At 34.4% G+C, this 20280-nt stretch overlaps 1 protein-coding gene across 1 annotated transcript in view; it reads left to right on the plus strand.

Annotated features, from left to right (window-relative positions):
* Window positions 1–20280, plus strand: part of LOC149071075 (ubiquitin carboxyl-terminal hydrolase 3-like) — a 47480-nt gene that overhangs the window by 16254 nt on the left and 10946 nt on the right. The window contains exons 7-13 of the mRNA XM_089248073.1: window positions 3186–3296; window positions 5459–5572; window positions 5677–5900; window positions 6995–7114; window positions 11612–11730; window positions 11898–12017; window positions 15828–15901. Coding sequence (XP_089104199.1) covers window positions 3186–3296; window positions 5459–5572; window positions 5677–5900; window positions 6995–7114; window positions 11612–11730; window positions 11898–12017; window positions 15828–15901 — 882 coding nt within the window. The remainder of the gene's footprint in view (window positions 1–3185; window positions 3297–5458; window positions 5573–5676; window positions 5901–6994; window positions 7115–11611; window positions 11731–11897; window positions 12018–15827; window positions 15902–20280) is intronic.

A 20280-nucleotide genomic window follows, 5' to 3' on the forward strand; every position in this document is an offset into this window, starting at 1 on the left:
TGGTGGATCAAGGAATTTGTCGCCCTTCTAAAAGCTCGTGGTGCAGTCCAATTCACTTGGTACCAAAAAATAACAGTGAATGGCGAATATGCTGTGACTACCGACGATTAAATGCCATTACAGAACCTGACAGGTATCCAATACCACATATTCAGGATTTTGCAGCTGAACTACACGGCAAATCAATTTTCAGTAAAATTGATTTAAAACGTGCATATCATCAAATTCCGGTAGAACCTTGCGACATTCCTAAAACAGCCGTCATAACACCCGTAGGTTTATTTGAGTATTTATACATGCCTTTTGGGTTACGGAATGCTGGACAAACTTTTCAAAGATTCATACATGAAACTTTGAGAGGACTTCAATGTTTTGCATATCTCGACGACATTCTCGTTGCCTCTACCGACGCTGAAACTCACTTGTCTGATTTGGAAGCAGTTTTTACAAGGCTGAATGAAAAAGGTCTTATTTTAAATCTTGAGAAGTGCATATTTGGTGTTCAAGAACTACCATTTCTGGGTTGCTTAATTTCAAAAGAGGGTATTAAACCCACACCCGAAAAAGTCTTAGTTCTTACAAATTATCCAAAACCAACATCAGCTCGTGCATTACAACGTTTTTTAGCTATGGTTAACTTTTACCGCCGATTCATTCCCAAGGCAGCTTTGCAACAACTGCATCTGTATGATCTCATTAAGGGTCTTAAAAAGAATGATTCTACCCTCCTTCAATGGACTGAGCAAACTAACAATGCTTTCGAAATCTGTAAGCAATCAATTGCAGACGCAGCCTTGTTAGCTCATCCACATCCAGATGGTAAACTGTCCTTACTCGTTGATGCATCCGATTTGGGTATTGGCGCAGTGTTGCAACAAAATGTTAATAATAAATCAGAGCCATTAGGATTTTTTTCTCGTCGTTTAACACCTGCTGGGAGCAAATACAGCACATACGATAGAGAACTGTTAGCGGCATATTGTGCTCTAAAGCATTTCAGTTTCACTCTTGAAGGTAGATTGTTTACAATTTTTACAGATCATCGTCCGTTGACCTTTGCTATGCAGCAAAAGCATGATAAAAATTCTCCTCGTCAACAGCGACAATTAGACTTCATCAGTCAATTCACTACCGATATCCGTTTCATTTCTGGTGACAAGAACTGTGTGGCTGATGCATTTTCACGCTTAGAGCAAATAGAAATGCCCAGTGACATAGATTATGCAGAACTCGCTGAGGCACAGAAACTTGATGAAGAACTTCAGCACTTGCAAAATGATTCTTCATTGACTTTCAAACCAATAATTCTGACCTCTGGAACTCCACCATTGCATTGTGACGTCTCAACTGGACATGTACGCCCGTACGTTCCCAGAGACTTTCGGAAATCAGTGTTCCAGACCATTCACAATCTAGCTCACTCTGGTCCCCGACCAACTACTGCCGCAGTAAAGAAACTCTACATATGGAAGTCTTTGAAAAAGGACTGTTCACAGTGGTGTAAAGAATGCATGGAGTGCCAACGATCTAAAATCAGCCGTCACACTAAATCTCCAATGGGATCTTTTCCCTTACCTAGTGATAGATTTAGCCATGTGCATCTTGATATCGTTGGACGTCTACCTCCATCACAAGGATATTGCTACCTTCTCACCTGCATTGATCGTTTCACTCGCTGGCCAGAGGCTATTCCGTTGAAAGATCAATCAGCGCAAACAGTGGCCGAAAATTTCTTTTCAGGTTGGGTAGCCAGATTTGGTGTACCAAATGTCATCACGGCAGATCAAGGTCGCAATTTCGAAAGTGATCTTTTCTCAGCTTTGGCCAAATTCATGGGAACGAAAAAGAATAGAACTACTGCCTACCATCCTTCAGCCAATGGGATGATCGAACGCTTCCATAGACAGCTGAAAGAAGCTCTAAAATGCAGTTTGACCTTTACCGAGAGATGGACTGAGAAATTACCAGCGGTCATGCTCGGCATTCGAACTGCACTCAAGGAAGACTTAAATACTTCCCCAGCGGAACTAGTATATGGTACTAATCTCCGCTTGCCTGGAGAGTTTTTTCTTTCTTTTTCAGGTCCGAAATCGCAGAAGCAGACCCTACATAACCTGAGGGAGCACTTCCAACAGATTCGACCGAAACCTGCTTCAGATCACGGCTCGAAGTCAGTCTTCGTCCATGATGACCTACCCAAAGCTTCGCACGTTTTCGTCCGCCAGGATATGGTCCGGCGCCCACTGCAACAGCCATACGCTGGTCCATTCGCAGTTCTTGGGAGGAAGCCAAAATTTTTCCAGCTTCAGATGGGGTCAAGCAAGAAGTGGATCTCCATTGATCGATTGAAACCGGCCCATATGCTTCAAGAATCGCCTGCGACTCCAGCGAAGTCTGAACCAGTGAAGTCGCTCCAATCTGCCATTAAATCGTCCACAACTACAAGATCCGGTAGACGCGTATGTTTTCGCTTTCCACTACCATGAAGTTGTGGACTGGTGGGGGAGTCCTGTGGCGTCATCTCTCGCCCCCTTACGCGCACCTCCTGATGTGTGGGTGGCAGAGGCGAAAAAAGGGGACAAGCGAACTGTTTTCCCTTGCGTGACCTACTTCTTTCTCAGAGTGTGTTGCTCTCGCGCAAGTGTATAGTTTCTCCTTTTTATAATGTGAAATTACTTATAATATTGTTAACCGATGTAAATAGTTTTCTAAAATTAAATGAACTTAAATAGTATCAACCGTTTCATCAATTGGAGTCAGAATACATTTCATCCACAATGTGTGCCATTCTCTACAATAGTGTATGATGGTTTGTTGGTTAAATACCCTTCCAGAAAATCAAGATGAACCGATGGGTTGCGTTAACAACATGTGGTGTACTAGCCCACATGGCATGATTCGGACACTCATCAGTTCAATGCAGTGGTGTGTGCTCAAGAATGTAAATGACTGAAAATTAGTCTCAACATCTTATTGATTTACAATTAGGTGTCTTATTGCTGTATATCTCTGAAAATTAAGTCATTTGTTAAATGGTATAATTATCTACGTGTAAAGTTTGGTCTGTTTTTAATAATTTTCATGGTGTAACATTTTCTCTGCCTGGCAGTGAAGTTGCTGACTGAAACTGCTTTTATGAAAAGTCATTGGAAACATATATTTAAAAAGGTTTTTTTGGATTTCAGTAATATACAGCAGTTTTCCTGTTACTTCAAGCAACTCCCTTCATTAGAGGAAACCTGTCACAAGAATAAGAAAAAGAGGCATATTAAGCAGACAGAAAATGGAGATGATACGTAATTAGAATTTCAATTTTTAAATTGTTGATAGCACAAGTTATAGTTGAGTTATTCAAGCATTGAATATGCAAATATTATTAGTTGCATTTCTTTTACACCAATTTTTTATCATATTTTATTTTGAAAATTACAGCTCAATCTTTAAGTAGCGAGGTTCAATTTTGTTGCAACTATGTTTTCATAAGATGGAGTTTAGTTATTGAGGAAAAATATATATAGGGTGCATAGGTAACAGAGTGTATGGGACATTTTACTGGCAAACCATTGATCCTAGAGGTATACTTCCAACTAGAAAAAGTTTCCAAATAACGTGCGCTACATGGATATGTCATTCATTTTTCAAGGGGGTTTTGAATAGTCATTAAAATAAAAATTTTTATACAGTCCCTCCATGTGCCTCAAAACCCAGTTAGAAAGTTGTTTCCCAGTCTCCTGATACCAACAAAAAAAAAGTTCCATGTTTCTAAATGGTATATTCACTGAGATATTCGCAAAACATTTGGGGAAAAAACAGCATTAAATGTGGGTAAAATGTATTCCTTCGTTTATAGCTTCTTTTTCCCAACTTTCCTCCGTTTTATGAATTTGAATATCTCATTGAATATTTCACATAGAAACGAAATTTTTTTTATTGTTGTCAGGAGAGACAGGGTAACAATTTTTTCATTAGGTTTTTGGGGCACATGTATAAAAAGTTAATTTTTTATTTTAATAACTATACAACCCCTTGAAACATGAATGACATATCTGAGTGCTACATGTTATTTGGAAACTTTTTCTAATTGGAAGTATACCTGTAGGATCTATGGTTTGCCAGTAAAATGCCATACCCCCATTTACTATGCATATTGAACAGCTGAAACTCAAACACAGTAAAAGTTTGATATATTCTATATATATAAAGAACACATGTCTTTATAATTATAATTTCACTATTATGACTGATTTGCAAGTGGTTGTAAAAGAGCTAATGTTAAAGACACAAAAATATTCTACGAGTTGTGGTTTTTTTTTTTTCCTTTTCTCCTTCACCCATCTATTACTTAATATTTAACTGATTATCAACTCCCCTCCTCATTTATATTAATGTTTATATAGTTAATTTTTTCCCCTTCACACATTGTACTTTTTTTTTATATGGGCCGTTCAAGTATTACGTCGTCATCGATGGGGGGGGGGAGGGGGTTTCCGATTTGCTGACTTTTGATGACAAGGGGGGTTTTGGATAATGCTTACGTCATCAACTACCCTTTATGAAAATATGAGTTTGATTCAGAGGGGCAGAGCTGATGACGAAATTTTGCTGACAAGGGGGTGGGGGAGAGGGGGGTCAAAAATGACCGAAAATTTTCTTACGTAATACTTGAACGCCCCCTATGAAAAACCGATCATTCAGTATGTGACAATCATGTTCACCTTGCATGACCAGTTCTCTCTTTTTTTGTATGTTTGTTTTGTTAAATAAATTTAAAAAAAAAATGCTTCTATAACAAGTTGCAAAATCGAGAAGCGTTTGTTCTGATTTCAACATAATTCTCAGAAATGTCAGTTTTTCTTTTTTTTTCTTTTAAAGAGTCGAGATTTTAATGCTAAAAATTGTGCTTTAGAAAAACCTTTCCACTTAGCGAAAAAAATTTGACCAGTTCATGAAGCCATGGAATTGAAAAGCGATATAATAATTGAGAGTTGTAGTTGATATCTGGATGTCAGCTAAATGGTTTTAGAATGCAAAATTTTTCTAGGGAATCAACTGTTGCGAACCAAAAATCAAATCTCATGATTTCAGAATCCTATTCATTCCTTAACCCCTTCACAGTGATGCCCGCGTCCAGTTCGGGCAACAGAAAAATTTTATATTTGTACCAAAAAAAAATTTTAAAAAAGTGTTTCCTTTTCCATGAAACCCGAATTGAGTTTGTTTATCTTTTTTGTTGACATAATGCACAACAACAAACCAAGAAAAAGGATTTATATTTTTAGTGAATTTTTCTAAAATAAATTACACTGTCAAGGGGTTAAAGTATATAGTAACCAAGTGTAGTCACCAAGATGTGATAGTAACATACATTATGCATATGTCTTTTATTTTCCATACACGCATTTTTTCCTGATCTTACACCGTTCTTCTATCTCTTTTCTTTTAAACTTACAATTAACAGCCTGCTTGCTGAAGAATTGAGAAAAACCTTAATATCTCTTTGGCAAGGGAGCAAAAGCGTGATTTCTCCTGAATCACTCTTTGCAGTCATCTGGAAAGTTGTTCCAAGATTCAGGTAAGTTTCTTGTCTGATTTATCTGAAAAACTACTGGAATGATGATACACATGAGGAAAAAAGTTTGCATTAATAGTATTTTATTTTCACTTCTTTGATCCCAGGGGTTACCAACAACAGGATGCGCACGAATTCCTACGTTACATGCTAGATAGGCTGCATATGGAGCTTCTAAACATTCTGCCATACCCCAAGAATGGTAACACACTATTCATCGGAGCCAGGGGCAAAGCAACTATTGTGACTACTATATTCGGTGGGATTCTGCAGAATGAAGTGACTTGCCTTGTGTGTGGCACCGAGTCTCGAAAGCATGACCCTTTTCTAGGTAATAAATTTTATCATTCATAATTTGTTCTGGTTTTGGTGAACTAATGCATCAGACATTGAATTGAAAAAAAAAACTTGGTGGTGGCCAGCTATATATTGGTTCATCACTTCATAAAGATTCTAGACTTCAGAGACTTGAACAGTAACATATAGATGAACAAGTTTTATCCCTTTCCACTCTTTCAATTAAAATACAGTAGGACCCTAATTATCTCCGAGCATATATTAATCAGGTTTCAGTTTATCCACTGAATTTTTCATCAATTTATTTTAAAAACAGTAATATGACATGCTAAATGGCTTGCATCGCAACAAATATGTTGACAGAATGCTGCAACATGTAATATGAGTTCTATTTGCTCTAGGAAGGTAGAGACCAGCATCTCTCAAAATAGGTAATATTACCCTTTGGGGGGGGGGGGTAATGTAGAAGGTAAAGATACAAATTTTTCTGAATAGGTGGTTGAATGAGAAAAAATAATTTGAAAGGCTTTTTCTTTTACAAACATCTTTAAACTGGTTGCTTTCGAGCACCAGTGATTTTTGAAGCATTTAAAACTGCTCTGTGACAGAAAACATTAAATGACTAGTTTTCAATATATATCTTTGAAATTTTTTTAATTGTAAATATGCATTAAAGTATTTTTTTTTATAATGTGATCACCACATATTTCCGAGATCTTTAAGATCTGTTCAGGGAATTTGTTAGTGTGTTAGTAGACATCCATGCCCGAACCGGGATTCGAACCCAAACCTGCACAGTCAGAAGCTAGCTCCCTAACCACTGGACTGCTAGGCAGCTATATTTTTATTGCATTTTACAGTAATTAAATATAATCTTATGGTTAACACAATTCCCACCATTTATGGCTTTATTTATTTCATTTATTATTAAAATTGTGTAAGGTTCCAATTATCCAAGGTTTTCAGTTATTTGAGGTATGTTCGAATTGATTATCCATTAACTTGGATAATCTGGGTCCTACTGTACTTGGAAGTGTTTTCTCTTCGAAATGAGAAAAGGTAAACCAAATACTTATTAGAATTATTTTTCCTACAATTTCTATGACAATTTATTTTAATTTCATACAGATCTCTCTCTGGACATTCCTCAATATGCTATTTCCAAGCCAACAGTGTCTAATAACAATGGTAATAATGGAACTAGTAACAAAGAAAAAGAAGAAGAACCTCCTAGTGTTGGTCTATTAGGTATGTTTTATTGCCATTCTTATGGATAAAAATCAAAAAAATGTTTTTTAAAAAAACCCATAGAACCACTCTTAAACAGCTTGACCAGTTTATAGAAAATTACCCCATGCTATTCATTTTAGTAATTTTTTGTACCCGTTCAGTTCTGCTTCATGTAATTTCATTTGCAAAACTTTTTTAACGAAATTTATATATATATATATATATATATATATATTAGAGTTCTCAGCGACCCAGAGAGTCAGGAAAATTAAAATTTTTGTCAAACATCAAAAAAATATGTAAATATTTGAAAAAAGTCAAGGAAAATTCTTTGAGAGGTGAGGTTGAAAAAAACAAAGTGGAAGAACATTTGATAGGTTATGATTTCACAAATTACATTTCTTTCTTCACCAATATCGGTCTGGGAAATTATCAAAGAGATTTCAATAAGAACCAACCAACAAACCCTGTACCGACAATCCTCCCAAAAGTTTTTGCCAAGTTTTGTGAATCGCTTATAGTCCAGAATATGAATGCAGAGTTGTCAAAATAACTTTGCCAATATACGAGCCCCCAGCATCTACAAAAATCAAGGAATGCTAATGAAATTCAAGATATAGGCATTTCCAAATATGCACTCGGCAATGAAGAGAAAAAAACAAAACATTAGCTCTTGTGATTACGGTCACAGCAACAAAATTTTAAAAAATTCAATTGGAAACACTCTGTTTTATATATTGCTAAGTGATAACCACAGCAGGGTTGGGTTTCTGATGTCAAAAACTGGTTTTTGACATGACAAGTGTCAAAAACTGGTTTAAACTGTCAAAAACCTAAATGAATGCTTTGGGATGTTTCGAATAGAATAGGTATATAACTTAATGATGAGGCACTTTGATATTACAATGTTTCATTTTCAAACACTAATTTATTAAAATTGAAACACAATATTACTTATAATTTGCGATTTTGAATTTGAGGTACAAAATGTCTAGAATAGATATATAATTAATAGTATGGTTCATTTTTACCACGTAGCATCCGATAACATGTAACTAATTTTGCGCATTTTTCTACACCTAAACGATTTCTAAGTTTTGAATGGACAAATCCAAAGTTAGAAAATACTCTTTCAATGGAGGCTGTGCTGGCGGGACTGGACAGCAAAAGCATTGCTAGTTTTATGAGTTCAGATGCAGGCTCAGCTGAAAAAGCATTACATTTAGAAAGTCCTTTCCACCAAATCACAGGGTTTGTCATTCTTCCTGCTGCACTGAAATAAGAAGGTGGAAAAGGAGTTTCTTCCGCTTCATATGAAATTAGCAATGGCAGACAACCGTTAATTTTCTCTGTTGCCCATGTGCGAGACAAATCACTTTGCACATCAGTCAGTCCTTCACCTTTATATTTTGGGTGCAAATTATATGCCAAATAATGAAATGGTCTCAGAATCTGGTTCATCCTGTTTTGTATCTTTTCAATGTGAGGCTGAAGAGCACTTTCTTTGAGAAGGCTTAGCCAAACACGGCATGAGTCAGCTATTGTAGCTGTATCTGTTTGACGAATATCCAATGCAACACTTATTGGCTTGAGTTGGAATGAAAGATCTTTACACTGTTTGTATAAATTATAATTGTTGATTAAAATAACAATTCCTTTGTCTGTCATTTTTGTGATCTTCTACTATTTTCTGAAAAAATGGCCTATTGTGTAAAAATGTTTCAAGACAAGTAAGTGTACTCTTCCATAGAGTATCACCAGGTAATTGGGATTTTATTGACCCCATATGTTCATTAAGCCATCCCGAAGGCAAATGATTGTTTCTAATTTATTTTTGTATTTTAACCACCTGTTTGAGCACAGCTTCAGGTGTTAAATCTTGTCCGAGTAAATTGAGCCAATGAGAAGAGCACCCATATGTTATTAAATTTTGGTCAATCTCATTAAGCAAAAGTTGCCTGGCTTTCTCCATTACTTTCGCATTATCAATTACAACTGCCTTTACTTCACAAGAATATTTATCGTGGGCCAAAGGTATGGAATTGTCAATTATTTGCTTGTGGTAATCTGCAAATAATAGCACCACACTCAACAGCTTCAAGAAAATAGGATTTACCTTCAGAATGTATACATGTAGCTATGACTGGATCGTTATGAATATTGCTCCATTCATCTTCAATTAAAGTTACAGCTTTTCCACTGAGATTGTCTTTTGCAGTTTTCTCAACCTCTCTTGTAACTTCATCAAGCAATGACTGAGCCAAAGCTTTTCTACTTGGGGTATTATAACCAGGTCGCAAAGCAGAAACTAGATCTTTGAAACTTGAATGTTCAACAACACTGAATGGGATATTATTGGCATAAAAAAACTTTGCCACTAATAAATCAATTTTTTTAGTTGTAGCAGAATTTGATTTCACAATGAAGTCATCAATTTTTTGCTTCTTTTTTTGAGTGAAAATTTCAGGTTCTGTTGATGTAGTTGCTTTTTTTGTACATCAGGTATTTGTTCAACATCATTGCCCCTTTCAATACACTGAGCTATATGGCTCTTCATCCTGTCCACACGATTACATTGCATAACTCCACAATTAATGCATTTTGCATATATCTTTCCATTTTTCTCTACTTTATCGAAATTTTGCCAGGCTATATGCTGTGGCCTTCCACCATGATTCATTATATTTTAAACTAATAATAGACTAAATATTTATGATTTCTTAGAAACTGGTTTCACTAAACATAAAAAAATTTCAAATGAAATTTCTGAAATTGGTTTCCATATTAATCCTCACTACAATTCAAACAATAAATAGCAAAGTTAGACTTTTCTCTAGTACACTGGTCTTTGTCCTCTAAGGGCAGCTGGTGTCTTTATTGGATTATAAGACCATCTGCCCCTAGCATGATAATGCAGTCACTACTGTTGCTGCTTCTTGGTGAAGGAAAAAGAAAAACAAAACCCTGTGAGATAATATACCACTACATTTACATCTGTGATGCAATCCCCATTCATGAATTTTCTAAAAATAGAACGTCAGAATGCATAGCCCAAGGTTAGAAAATGTGGTAAGAATTAGCAATTTTGATATTGTAATGTAACTTAAGTAACTAAGATACTTTATATAAAAAATATGTATATTCAGGCTACTTTTATAAGGTCTTTTTGAAGGGAAAAAAAACACTTATCATTTAAAAATATACCACCAAATGTAACCCAAGAATAGAAACTGCGGTAACAATGAAAAATTTTGACTAATAATGAACTAATTAATTTTTCGGGGGAAAAATTATTTTAGGATAATTTAGTATTTTGATTGCTGGATATATATATTCTAATGTTATGTACAATAAGAATATTGTTTTAAATATCTGGGATTGTCTAGATAATATAATAACAGAAATCAACATTATATATAGCAAGCATGAAAGAACTTTTTAAACATGTATCTGTTGTAAAAAAAAAAAGTAGGGCAGATGTTGATATGCAAATATATATATATTCATATATAAATAAACATTTGAAGAAATTTTAGAAGGTTGAAACTATCTTGAATACATTACATATCCTTCCGTAGTTTTATGCTATGCTCTACTCAAATTCTATATTTTACAAGTATATATACATGTATATAATTGTCCAAAATAATTATGTAGGGGGGGGGGGAAGATTATTTTAAAATCACACATTATGAATTGCAGCATAGTCACTTTAAGCATTACATGCAATCAATGTGCGTATTTTCATGTTGAAAAGCAGTATTTGAGGTTTTTGACAGATGTTTTTGACATGACAGTTTAAACCGTCAAAAACTGACATGCGTCAAAAACCTACCAACCCTGAACCACAGTGAAAAAACATGAATGGTATTGGAATGGTACCTAAAGCACCATAAACAATGGTGCAGGACACAAAAAAAAATATCTCGCCAAGCGTTTGATATACTAACCCTTGGGGGGAGGACTTCCTGTGGTAGTAACGTGATATGCATTGATTATTTCCACATTTCTTTGTCTACGTCTAGCACCAGTATTTATCATGCTACAGATACCACTCCAACACCATTTGTGGTTTTTTCACTGTGCTGCACTTCACAATGCATAAAAGTGTTATTTGAATTTTTAGACATTTTTTTTTTACTGTAACCATGACAGTGAGAGCTGTTTTTGTTTCTCCTCTTGTCTTGAGCGCACACCTATATCTTGAATTTCATTTGCATTCGTTGATTTTTTTCGACTGCTAGAAGCTACAAATTGACAAAGTTACTTTATGATCACCCTGACTGGTAATTGCTACTAATCAGTATTTACTTTTAAAAACTTTTCAGAAATCAATTGAATGTTGGGAATGATTAGGTTTCAAAATAATATTTCAAGACTAAATAATGTGAAGCTAGTTGAAATTTAGTTTAATAATTCATATTAATGAATGTGTTAGAGGAAATGTAAATCTGTGATACACAATTATTGAGCTAATTTCTTCTTGAGCTGATTTCTAATGTTTTGTTTCTTCAGACTGTTTAAACAGCTTCACAGAGCTTGAAGAATTAGCTGACAGTGAGCTTTATCTCTGCCACAGCTGTAAACAAAAGCAGCGGTCAACCAAAAGATTTTGGATCAGACGACTGCCTAATGTAAGCTCTTATTTATTTTTTGGGTTACTGTTGGAAAAGGAGTCAATGGTGAACACCTGATTGAAATCTATTTGCAATCAATTCAAATTTCATTTCAAACATGTACATAATAGGCCTATATCCCTATTTAAAATAAAATTTAAAAAAATGAATTTGGGTTCTTTCAGGTATTGTGTCTACATCTCAAAAGATTTAGATGGAACAATTACTTTAGGACAAAATTGGATAATTATGTAGATTTTCCTCTTCAACGCCTAGATATGAACAAATTTATCCTTGTCAATAAGGTAAGATTGTGAATTTTTTGTTTTATTCTATTGGAAAAAGTTTTGGAACATTAATATATAGTTCTCTATTTTTTCTTTTCTCTAATTTTAGTATTATAACTACATATAATCCATCTAAAACACTTTTGGTAAAGAAACTGATTGTCTTAAAATTACTTTTTGCTATTCCCTCTCTAGCGACGGACTCGCATCGCGAGGATCCGGGTTCAAGCCCCACCTCCGCCACAGTGGTGGTTGGCTTATGTTGGTTTTCTGTGGTTTCCGACTTCAAGGCGCGAGTACGAGCCGATCTCCCCGTTAAAAATTCTCGCCATAGAGAGCAACAGGCCTACAACGTAACAAATATTCAATCATTACACTTCACTCACAATTTGAAGTACAGATGGCAGCACTGAAATATCAAGCACAACACTAGCTACACACTCAGACTGTTAGGTGCATTCACTTTGTTCCAGACTCTGCCACGAAGCTGTACTGGAAGAGATCTCGGCAACGGGATAAGTCCGGTGGCAGAGCCCTGGTGTTCATTCTTTCATGCTATTCCCTCTCTTTTTTTTGCTCCTTGATACCAATTACACTGAACAAGAAATTTTGGCAAAGTTTCTGCATTCAAAATAAAAACAGTAATTTCTTATGTAATTCTGTGTGCTGAACACTAATTTGACCATAAGCTAGATCGGCTGTGAAACTCTGAAACTGCACATTTATTGCACACATATTAACATAAGTATATAGAACACAAAATAAATACAAGAAAAAACAACACAAATATACAGAAATTTGAATATACATATAGATGCACAACATTAATATACATAAAAACAACACAAATACATGGAGGGGTAAATTCTTCATATGAAAATTTATTCATTCATAAGTGTCTGACATGTACTTCGTTTTGCATTGTGCTTGTACTGGACATAAGGAGCATCTCTTAAAATTATCCAACTGTGGTGAACCAGCATCAAAGTTTGTTTTTTCCTGGTAACATTGTAGTCCTTACCACTTTTTTACTATACAATAATGGTCATGAAACACTTTTTAACTGTTAACGGTAATATCTCAAAAACAAGAGATAAAACTTTTTCATAAGGAAATTAGTCTTCACCATTTGGAATTGTATATTTTCAGGTTAGATGCAATTCCATTGTTGTTCAGTATTATTTAGTTATGTATTTACAAAGGTATTATTATGAATATGTGAAATTTTGGCAAATTTCATGTTTGACTTGATATTTATTCCCCCTCAGTTTAACGGTAAAAAATAAAATCAAAATCAATAAATTATGCATCTTAAATTTTGATTTCCTGTTACTCATTATACAGGGTGTCATTCCTAAGTGCTGATGCGGCCTTTATCTCATCAGCCATTTGTTGTAGAGGTACCATTCAAATTTAGAAATTTCTCAAAATTCATTCGTTTAAAAATTAACCTGTACCAATTTTGAAAGTGAAAATACAGCGTGTAACAAAATAGAAAAATCTAAATTTTTACATGGTCTCCCTCTGCTCTAATGTCCCAATTAGATATTTGTTGCCCTGTCTTTCTTGAGGCCAACAGAAAGCATTCTACGTTTTTAAGTGCAATATTCACTAAGATATCTGAATTCATAAATCGGAGAAAAGTTATGTAAGAACAGCAAAACCTAACAGACAACAATCCTTTCCCTCATTTATGCTGTTCTTTCGAAGACTTGAATTTTTGAACTCAAATATTTTAGCGAATATTGCGCTTAGAAACATGAAATTTTTTTCAGTTGGCCTCAGGAGATACAGGGCACCAACTTTCTAATTGGAAGGTAGAGGACGGGGGAAGAGTAATCGTATAAAAATTGAGATTTCTTATTTTGTTACACACTGTGTATTTTAACTCCCAAAACTGGCACAGGGTAATGTTTGAATGCTTTTTAATCATTTCTAAAACAAACTATATCTCTATGACTGACGGTTGATGAGATAAAGACTGCAAAAGCACTTACAGGACACCCTATATAAACTATTGTTAGATGACAATGATCTTTTATTTTTTGGATAAATGAAAGATGGAATAAATAGATGATCAACAATGTAAATATATACCAGAAATGCTGTGAGAACAATAGCTACTACTAAACCATACATGCACCTCGTCCATATTCCTCTGCGGAACTTATAACAAATTGGTACATGTTGGAATGCGTGTGTACGTATAGTGAACCTTCCGAATGAACCTTCTATTGAAGAAAATTTCAATTTTTTTCTGTGTAATGCTTGTTATGTATAGTGCTGCCATCTGCAATGAGATTCTTTTAAAAAGCTATGAGTTTTTTTCTCAAATCATAGTGAGTGAAGTGTAATGAATAATTGTATCATTATAGGGCTGTTGCTCTCTGCTGTGAGGCTTTTTAACGGGGAGATCGGCTCACATTCGCACCTAGAAGTTGGGAACCGCAGAAATCCAACTTCAGCCAACCACCATTGCGGCGATGGTGGGGTTTGAACATGAATCCTTTCGATGCGAGTCCGTCACTATGACCACTTGACCACCACGGTAGCTGAGAACAATAGCTGTATGCATTTCGAATCATGCAAATTTCATCCATGGTAACGAGAAAACTTAAAATCCCAAAAAAGTAGAAAAACTTCTGGTAGCAGATATTGCTCTCATGTCGAGAAACAAAATCAAATTCATGCAAATGCTTTCAATAAAGTTACACTGTTTTCACTGACAAATGAGCAGCCTCAGCAGTCTCTGCTGTAAAATATTTTTTTTTTTTCTCCACATTTTTAGGTTATTAAATTTTCTTCACTACTGAGGAAGGAACTTCTCATAGATTTGAAATACTTATGGCTATTGATAGGATTACATCACTCTCCACTATACATACAAAAGTTTTTTACAACTGGCTGTTGTGTGCGAAGATGAATTTTTAGAAAGAGAAAATTCAACTACCTTTGCAGAGAATTAAACCTATGTCCTTTCACTTTCCGGGTGAATACCCTACACTACTAGACTACAAAGGCAAAGAATCTCTCAATCTTTCCTTGGAACTCGTGTGCACTGAAAGGGACCGTACATGGAGACTGGACCTGTCTCAGGCCAAGCTCATAGCTGCTGATGCTGCTACAAGATGGCGACTTACAAAAAGATTGTCACTCTCCACTATACATACGAAGGTTTTTAACAACTGGCTGTTGCGAAGAAAGAAAGAGAGAGAGATACATTTTGGAAAGAGAAAGAGAGTTCTTGATTCCCTGTAGGAGAAGTTGAATTTTCTTTCTTTTCAAAATGTATCTTCACATCAGCCAGCTATTAAATGCTAATGACATCCTGTCATCCTTTCATAAGTCTTCATCTGGTAGCAGCATCAGCAGTTGTGAGCTTGGCTTCAGTCAGGCTATCCATGTACAGTCCCTTTCAGTGCACACAAGCTCCAAGGAAAGATAGAGAGATTTGTTGCCTTTGTAATCTGGTGGTCTAGGGCGTTCACCCGCAAAGTGAAAGGACGTGGGGTTGATTCCCCACAAAGTTGAATTTTCTCTTTTCAAAAATTCATCTTCGCAACAGCCAGTTGTTAATCTTTGTACTCATGGCTATTGCTTTCAAGGCATTTCGGGTATATCTATGTTGTTGAACTTCAATCCTCTTTGCAACTGAGAGATATGTAAATATAATGAAAATAAGTTCTGATTATTAAATATCTTTTGCTATATATTGTGGTTCAAATAATGTAAACTGAATTAAGAAAAATGTGAGTTTCCATTTTGATTCATATTTTTCGATTCTTTATTTTATGGTTCTTGTATAACACATGATTTTGATTATTGTAGCCTGAAACTCGCGGAACTTCATGTGGTAGCACTTTGTATGATTTAGCAGCTGTGATAGTACACCATGGATCTGGGTAAATGAATTTTATTCTCAATATAGAAAAGCATCTGTGAACTAAGTATGTATAAGCTTTAACCTTTTATGGGGCACAATACAAATTTACTATTGAAAACTTGTTTGGGTGTGAATCTGTCAGATCAATTAGGCCCCATTAGAGGGTAAATAATAGCAATAGCCATACATCAGTGGATACTTCAAAGTTCAGAAATTTTTTGGATTTTCTAACAAGTGCTCAATGAATTGCTCTGAAATTCTGGTCATGTAAGGGACTGACAAAAATAAATAAGAAAAAAAAATTTATCACCCTTTTTACCTACTATTTTAAATTTACCCATTTTCGAGAAAATTACATATATTTTCACAAAGATATATAAATGTTTCTAATTTTCATCTCAGTTTTTGTTGGTAACAAGTGGAGTTTTCAAAGTTTACAAAACTCACAAAGAAGTTGGCAGTGTAAAAATTATATATTATACTGAAATTTAAAATGAAACCGTATGATCTTAATGAGATATGTGCATTTGAAGAAATAATTTTTGGTCATGCATGTGTGTGTGAAAGATTAATTTTTTTTCTTAAAATTTGATTGCCAACTATATAGACATATAGACCAGGGTTTCGTAACCAGGGGTCCATGAGCTTGATTGAGAGAAAATTCAACTGAATACATTTTTTCATACACTGAATGAAATTAAGTGTATTCATAATTTCGTCAAGGAATCAGCTTTGTTATTTCCCTTCAGTATGCAGTTGAATTAAACTACAGACATCTCTCAATGTTGCCAGCTTCTTGTTTTTTTCTCTCTGGGCATGTTGGAGCTATCAAAGATTTCTTATTTTGTGTGCATCTTCCAGAAACTACAAATGCTATCAATGTTTTCGAAATGTTAAAAACATTTTTCACAGACAAAATTTTGATTGGAAAGAGAAACTTCATTCAATTTGGATTGATAGAGCTCCTGTGATGCTTGGTAATAAATCTGGTTTCACTACTTCTGGTGAAAAGCTCCTCAAGTCATTGTCTCTCATTGCTTTTTGCACAGATATGCACTGGCAAAAAAAAACTCTTCCATCAACTCTGAAAGAAATTTTGTCACTAGCCATAAAGGTTAACCTCATCAGAAGTAGGTCTTTGAATCATCAAATTTGTAAAATATTTTGTTTATGTAAAAAAAAAATAAAATGGTATATAGCGGAAAGTGTTTAAAATATGCATATAATGTGGATTTTATTTTATTTATTGCTCACACACATTCACATTTTTTTGTTCTTTCGGAAACATCAGATTTTTTTCACAAATTTTAATCCAAGAACCTCCCCGCCTCTCTACTGACACAAGGAGTCTGTAGAACTAAAATGATTAAGAACCCCTGATATAGAGTAACTTCTAGGAAAATTACAGTTGAATATATCATGAAGAAGTAGAAGGATGTGCACAATATAGTGACCTGTATTAAGGTCATTTCCTGGAAGTAGCTGGATGATGAGGGATTTTCCACAAACTGATATTTCCATTATTTTCTGTCACTTGATTATTTCCTTCAGTTTTTTCATTTTGACATAAATACACGTGTGTTAAGCTTAAAAACTTCTCTTATATTTGCATTGGACACTCGTCTTCACTTATTTCCATAATGTTGAGCTTATTCTCAAACTAGAAATGACAGAAAATAACCAAAAAGACATTTTGTGGAAAATCCCTCATCATCCAACTACTTTAAGGAAGCAACTTAAATAGAGTTCACTGCATCGTCTGTATCCTTCTGTTTTTTCATAATGTTCAACTGTAATTTTCACAAAAGTTGCTCTATGTAGTTGGAAATCAAATTCTGAAAAAATAAAATTGATATCTTCTATGCATGTACACATACTTAAAAATTACTTCCTCCAAATTCCAATTTCATGAAAGGCAGGGTTGCTTGGTTTAAACCTTGGTTTTAACCAAGTGGTTTTTTTCAAAAAATCAAATAAAAGTTGCCTAAATATAATTTTTTCCCGTGAAAAATATCATATTGGTTCATTATTAGCCAAAATGTTTCATTTTTACCCCATTTTACATCCTTGGGGTACATTCTGATGGTATATCTTTAAATGACATAAGATGGTATAAGTGGTTTTTTTTCAAAAAGTCTCATAAAAGTGGCCAGAATATATATATATTTTTTCATATGAAGTATCTTAGTTATTTAAAGTTGTATACAGAAGCCAAAATTTCTCATTCTTACTATATTTTCTAACCTTTGGCTACATTCTGATGCTCTATCTTTAGCAAATTCATGAATAAGGATAGCATCACACATCTAAATGTAGTGGTGTATTATCTCACAGGGTTTCTTTTTCTATTCACAAAGAAGCAGCAACAGTAGTGACACCATCATGCTAGGGGCAGGTGGTCCTATAATCCAATAAAGACACCAGCTGTCCTTAAAGGACAAAGACCAGTGTACTAGTAGTTACATTACCTCACATACATTTTCATTTTCTTTCCCATAAGAAGTAGCACATCTCCTACTGTATATCTCCCAGTCTTAATATTCAATAGTTGTTTTTTTTATACTTTCACACTGTTAAGCCCAGTTAATCAAGGTTCTACTGTATAGTAGTGACAGATTTATGAATAATAATCAGCTATATACAGGGTGATTATAATTTAAGTTTTGATTCCAAAACTATACAATAAGTACTGATCAGAATGACTTGAAAATTTGTATGGATACTCCTGAAGCAATGGAAGTTTCTTTTGCAAAAGGAAAAAAAGTGCAAAATGTGCAAGTAGATGATGCTGTACTTGGCCAGCAGTATAATATTTTGTGCAACCACATCATTTCAGCACTTCCACAGCATCAGTGTGTGGATAGAACTTCTATCAAGATGCACATTGCAATACCAGCAAAGCAGCTGCTGAAGACCCATTTTGACAGGATGCACCTTAACCCTTGCAACTTCTGGCTGTGGGGGTACCTCAAAATGTTATAAACAGTGGTCAGATTGCAAACTTTGGTGAATTGCAATCTCCAGCACATTCCCCCCTATATGTTAGAAGTTCCTCAGGAATATTAACGGGGGGGGGGGCGTTTGGTTTAATGAAGCTGAATTGCAAGCACATCCACATCATGACCATGGCATACTCCGATTCTGTTGTTGAACAACAATTTTTGTTGGACAACATATTTAACACTTCTTAAGTAAGTTGTAGCTATTTGTTCAATTACTTCGTTTTTTGTGATGTTTCCATGAATTATGAAATCGTGAAATGCTATAATTAAGGTATCATTCTGCCATGACTGGCTATCGTTTCCATTCTGCGAGCAAATTTCCCACATGTTGGATGATGTCATTAATTTTACATTTTTAAGTATTTTTTCCCCTTTACCAAATAAAATTACATTTCTTCAGGAATATTCATGTCAATTTTCAAGTCATTCTGACCATCGCTCTTTTTTTACAGTGTTTTGAAATCAGAACCTTAGTTATAATCACCCTGTATATCGTAAGTCATTGTTAATTAATCTGCATTATTTATGCTTCATTAAATACATTATATTCACCTAATTTTTATTACTTTTTGCAAAATAGCTGCATAATTAAGCATACTAAAAGTAACTGGAGAAAAACCTTTACATACTATATGATTAATAATAACATTGAAAGAATTTTCAAACACACAGTAATCCATTGAGTTAAGCAAAAAATAATTAAATTGCAAAAGTTGGTTTTTGTTAAAATGTAAGAAATATTTACTGATTAATTAGCATGGGAATAGTGTTAATTATATTAATAAACATTTTATTTTAGTTAATTATTAGAAGTTTGAATGATTTTTCAGAAATTTCATTGTTTTTAATGTTAATACTATTTAAAACAAAAAACCCGGTTTTTTTACCAACCCTGATGAAAGGTATTGTATGGTTTCATTCTAATCCCTTTCAGTACCACATTATGGAAAAAATGAAATAATTATCATGAAGATGTTTTTGGTTGCTCCTTTCAGTTATAATTAAGGCCTAAAAAACTTTCTACAATTTTTTATCACTCAGCGATTTAAGTACTTGAAAGTTTCTTCAGCACTGCGCACTTATAAATAAAATATACCAATTTGAATATGTTAAATAATGATAAATGTTTATTTTACAACAAATAAAGCCACATAATTTGTTCTATATTTGTTTGGGGAACATTTTGTAAAAGTTCAATTGTTGTAAAAGATTCAAATGTTGTAAAAGAACATTATTATGTACTATTTCATTGTTAAATAAACTTTTTAAAAAAAGCAGTTTTTTTACTGCATTACACAATAGTGTGATGAAGTAAACACTTTTACAGTAGCAAACATCTAACCCAGACCTGCCAACTCTCCGGATTTTGGCAGAAAATTTTCCACGAGTTTTCACG

This window comes from Pholcus phalangioides, unplaced genomic scaffold (genome assembly GCF_987345545.1).
Source record: "Pholcus phalangioides strain wild (caught in Gottingen) unplaced genomic scaffold, Ppha-v1.0 ptg000019l_1, whole genome shotgun sequence".
Classification (NCBI taxonomy): Eukaryota; Metazoa; Arthropoda; class Arachnida; order Araneae; family Pholcidae; genus Pholcus; species Pholcus phalangioides.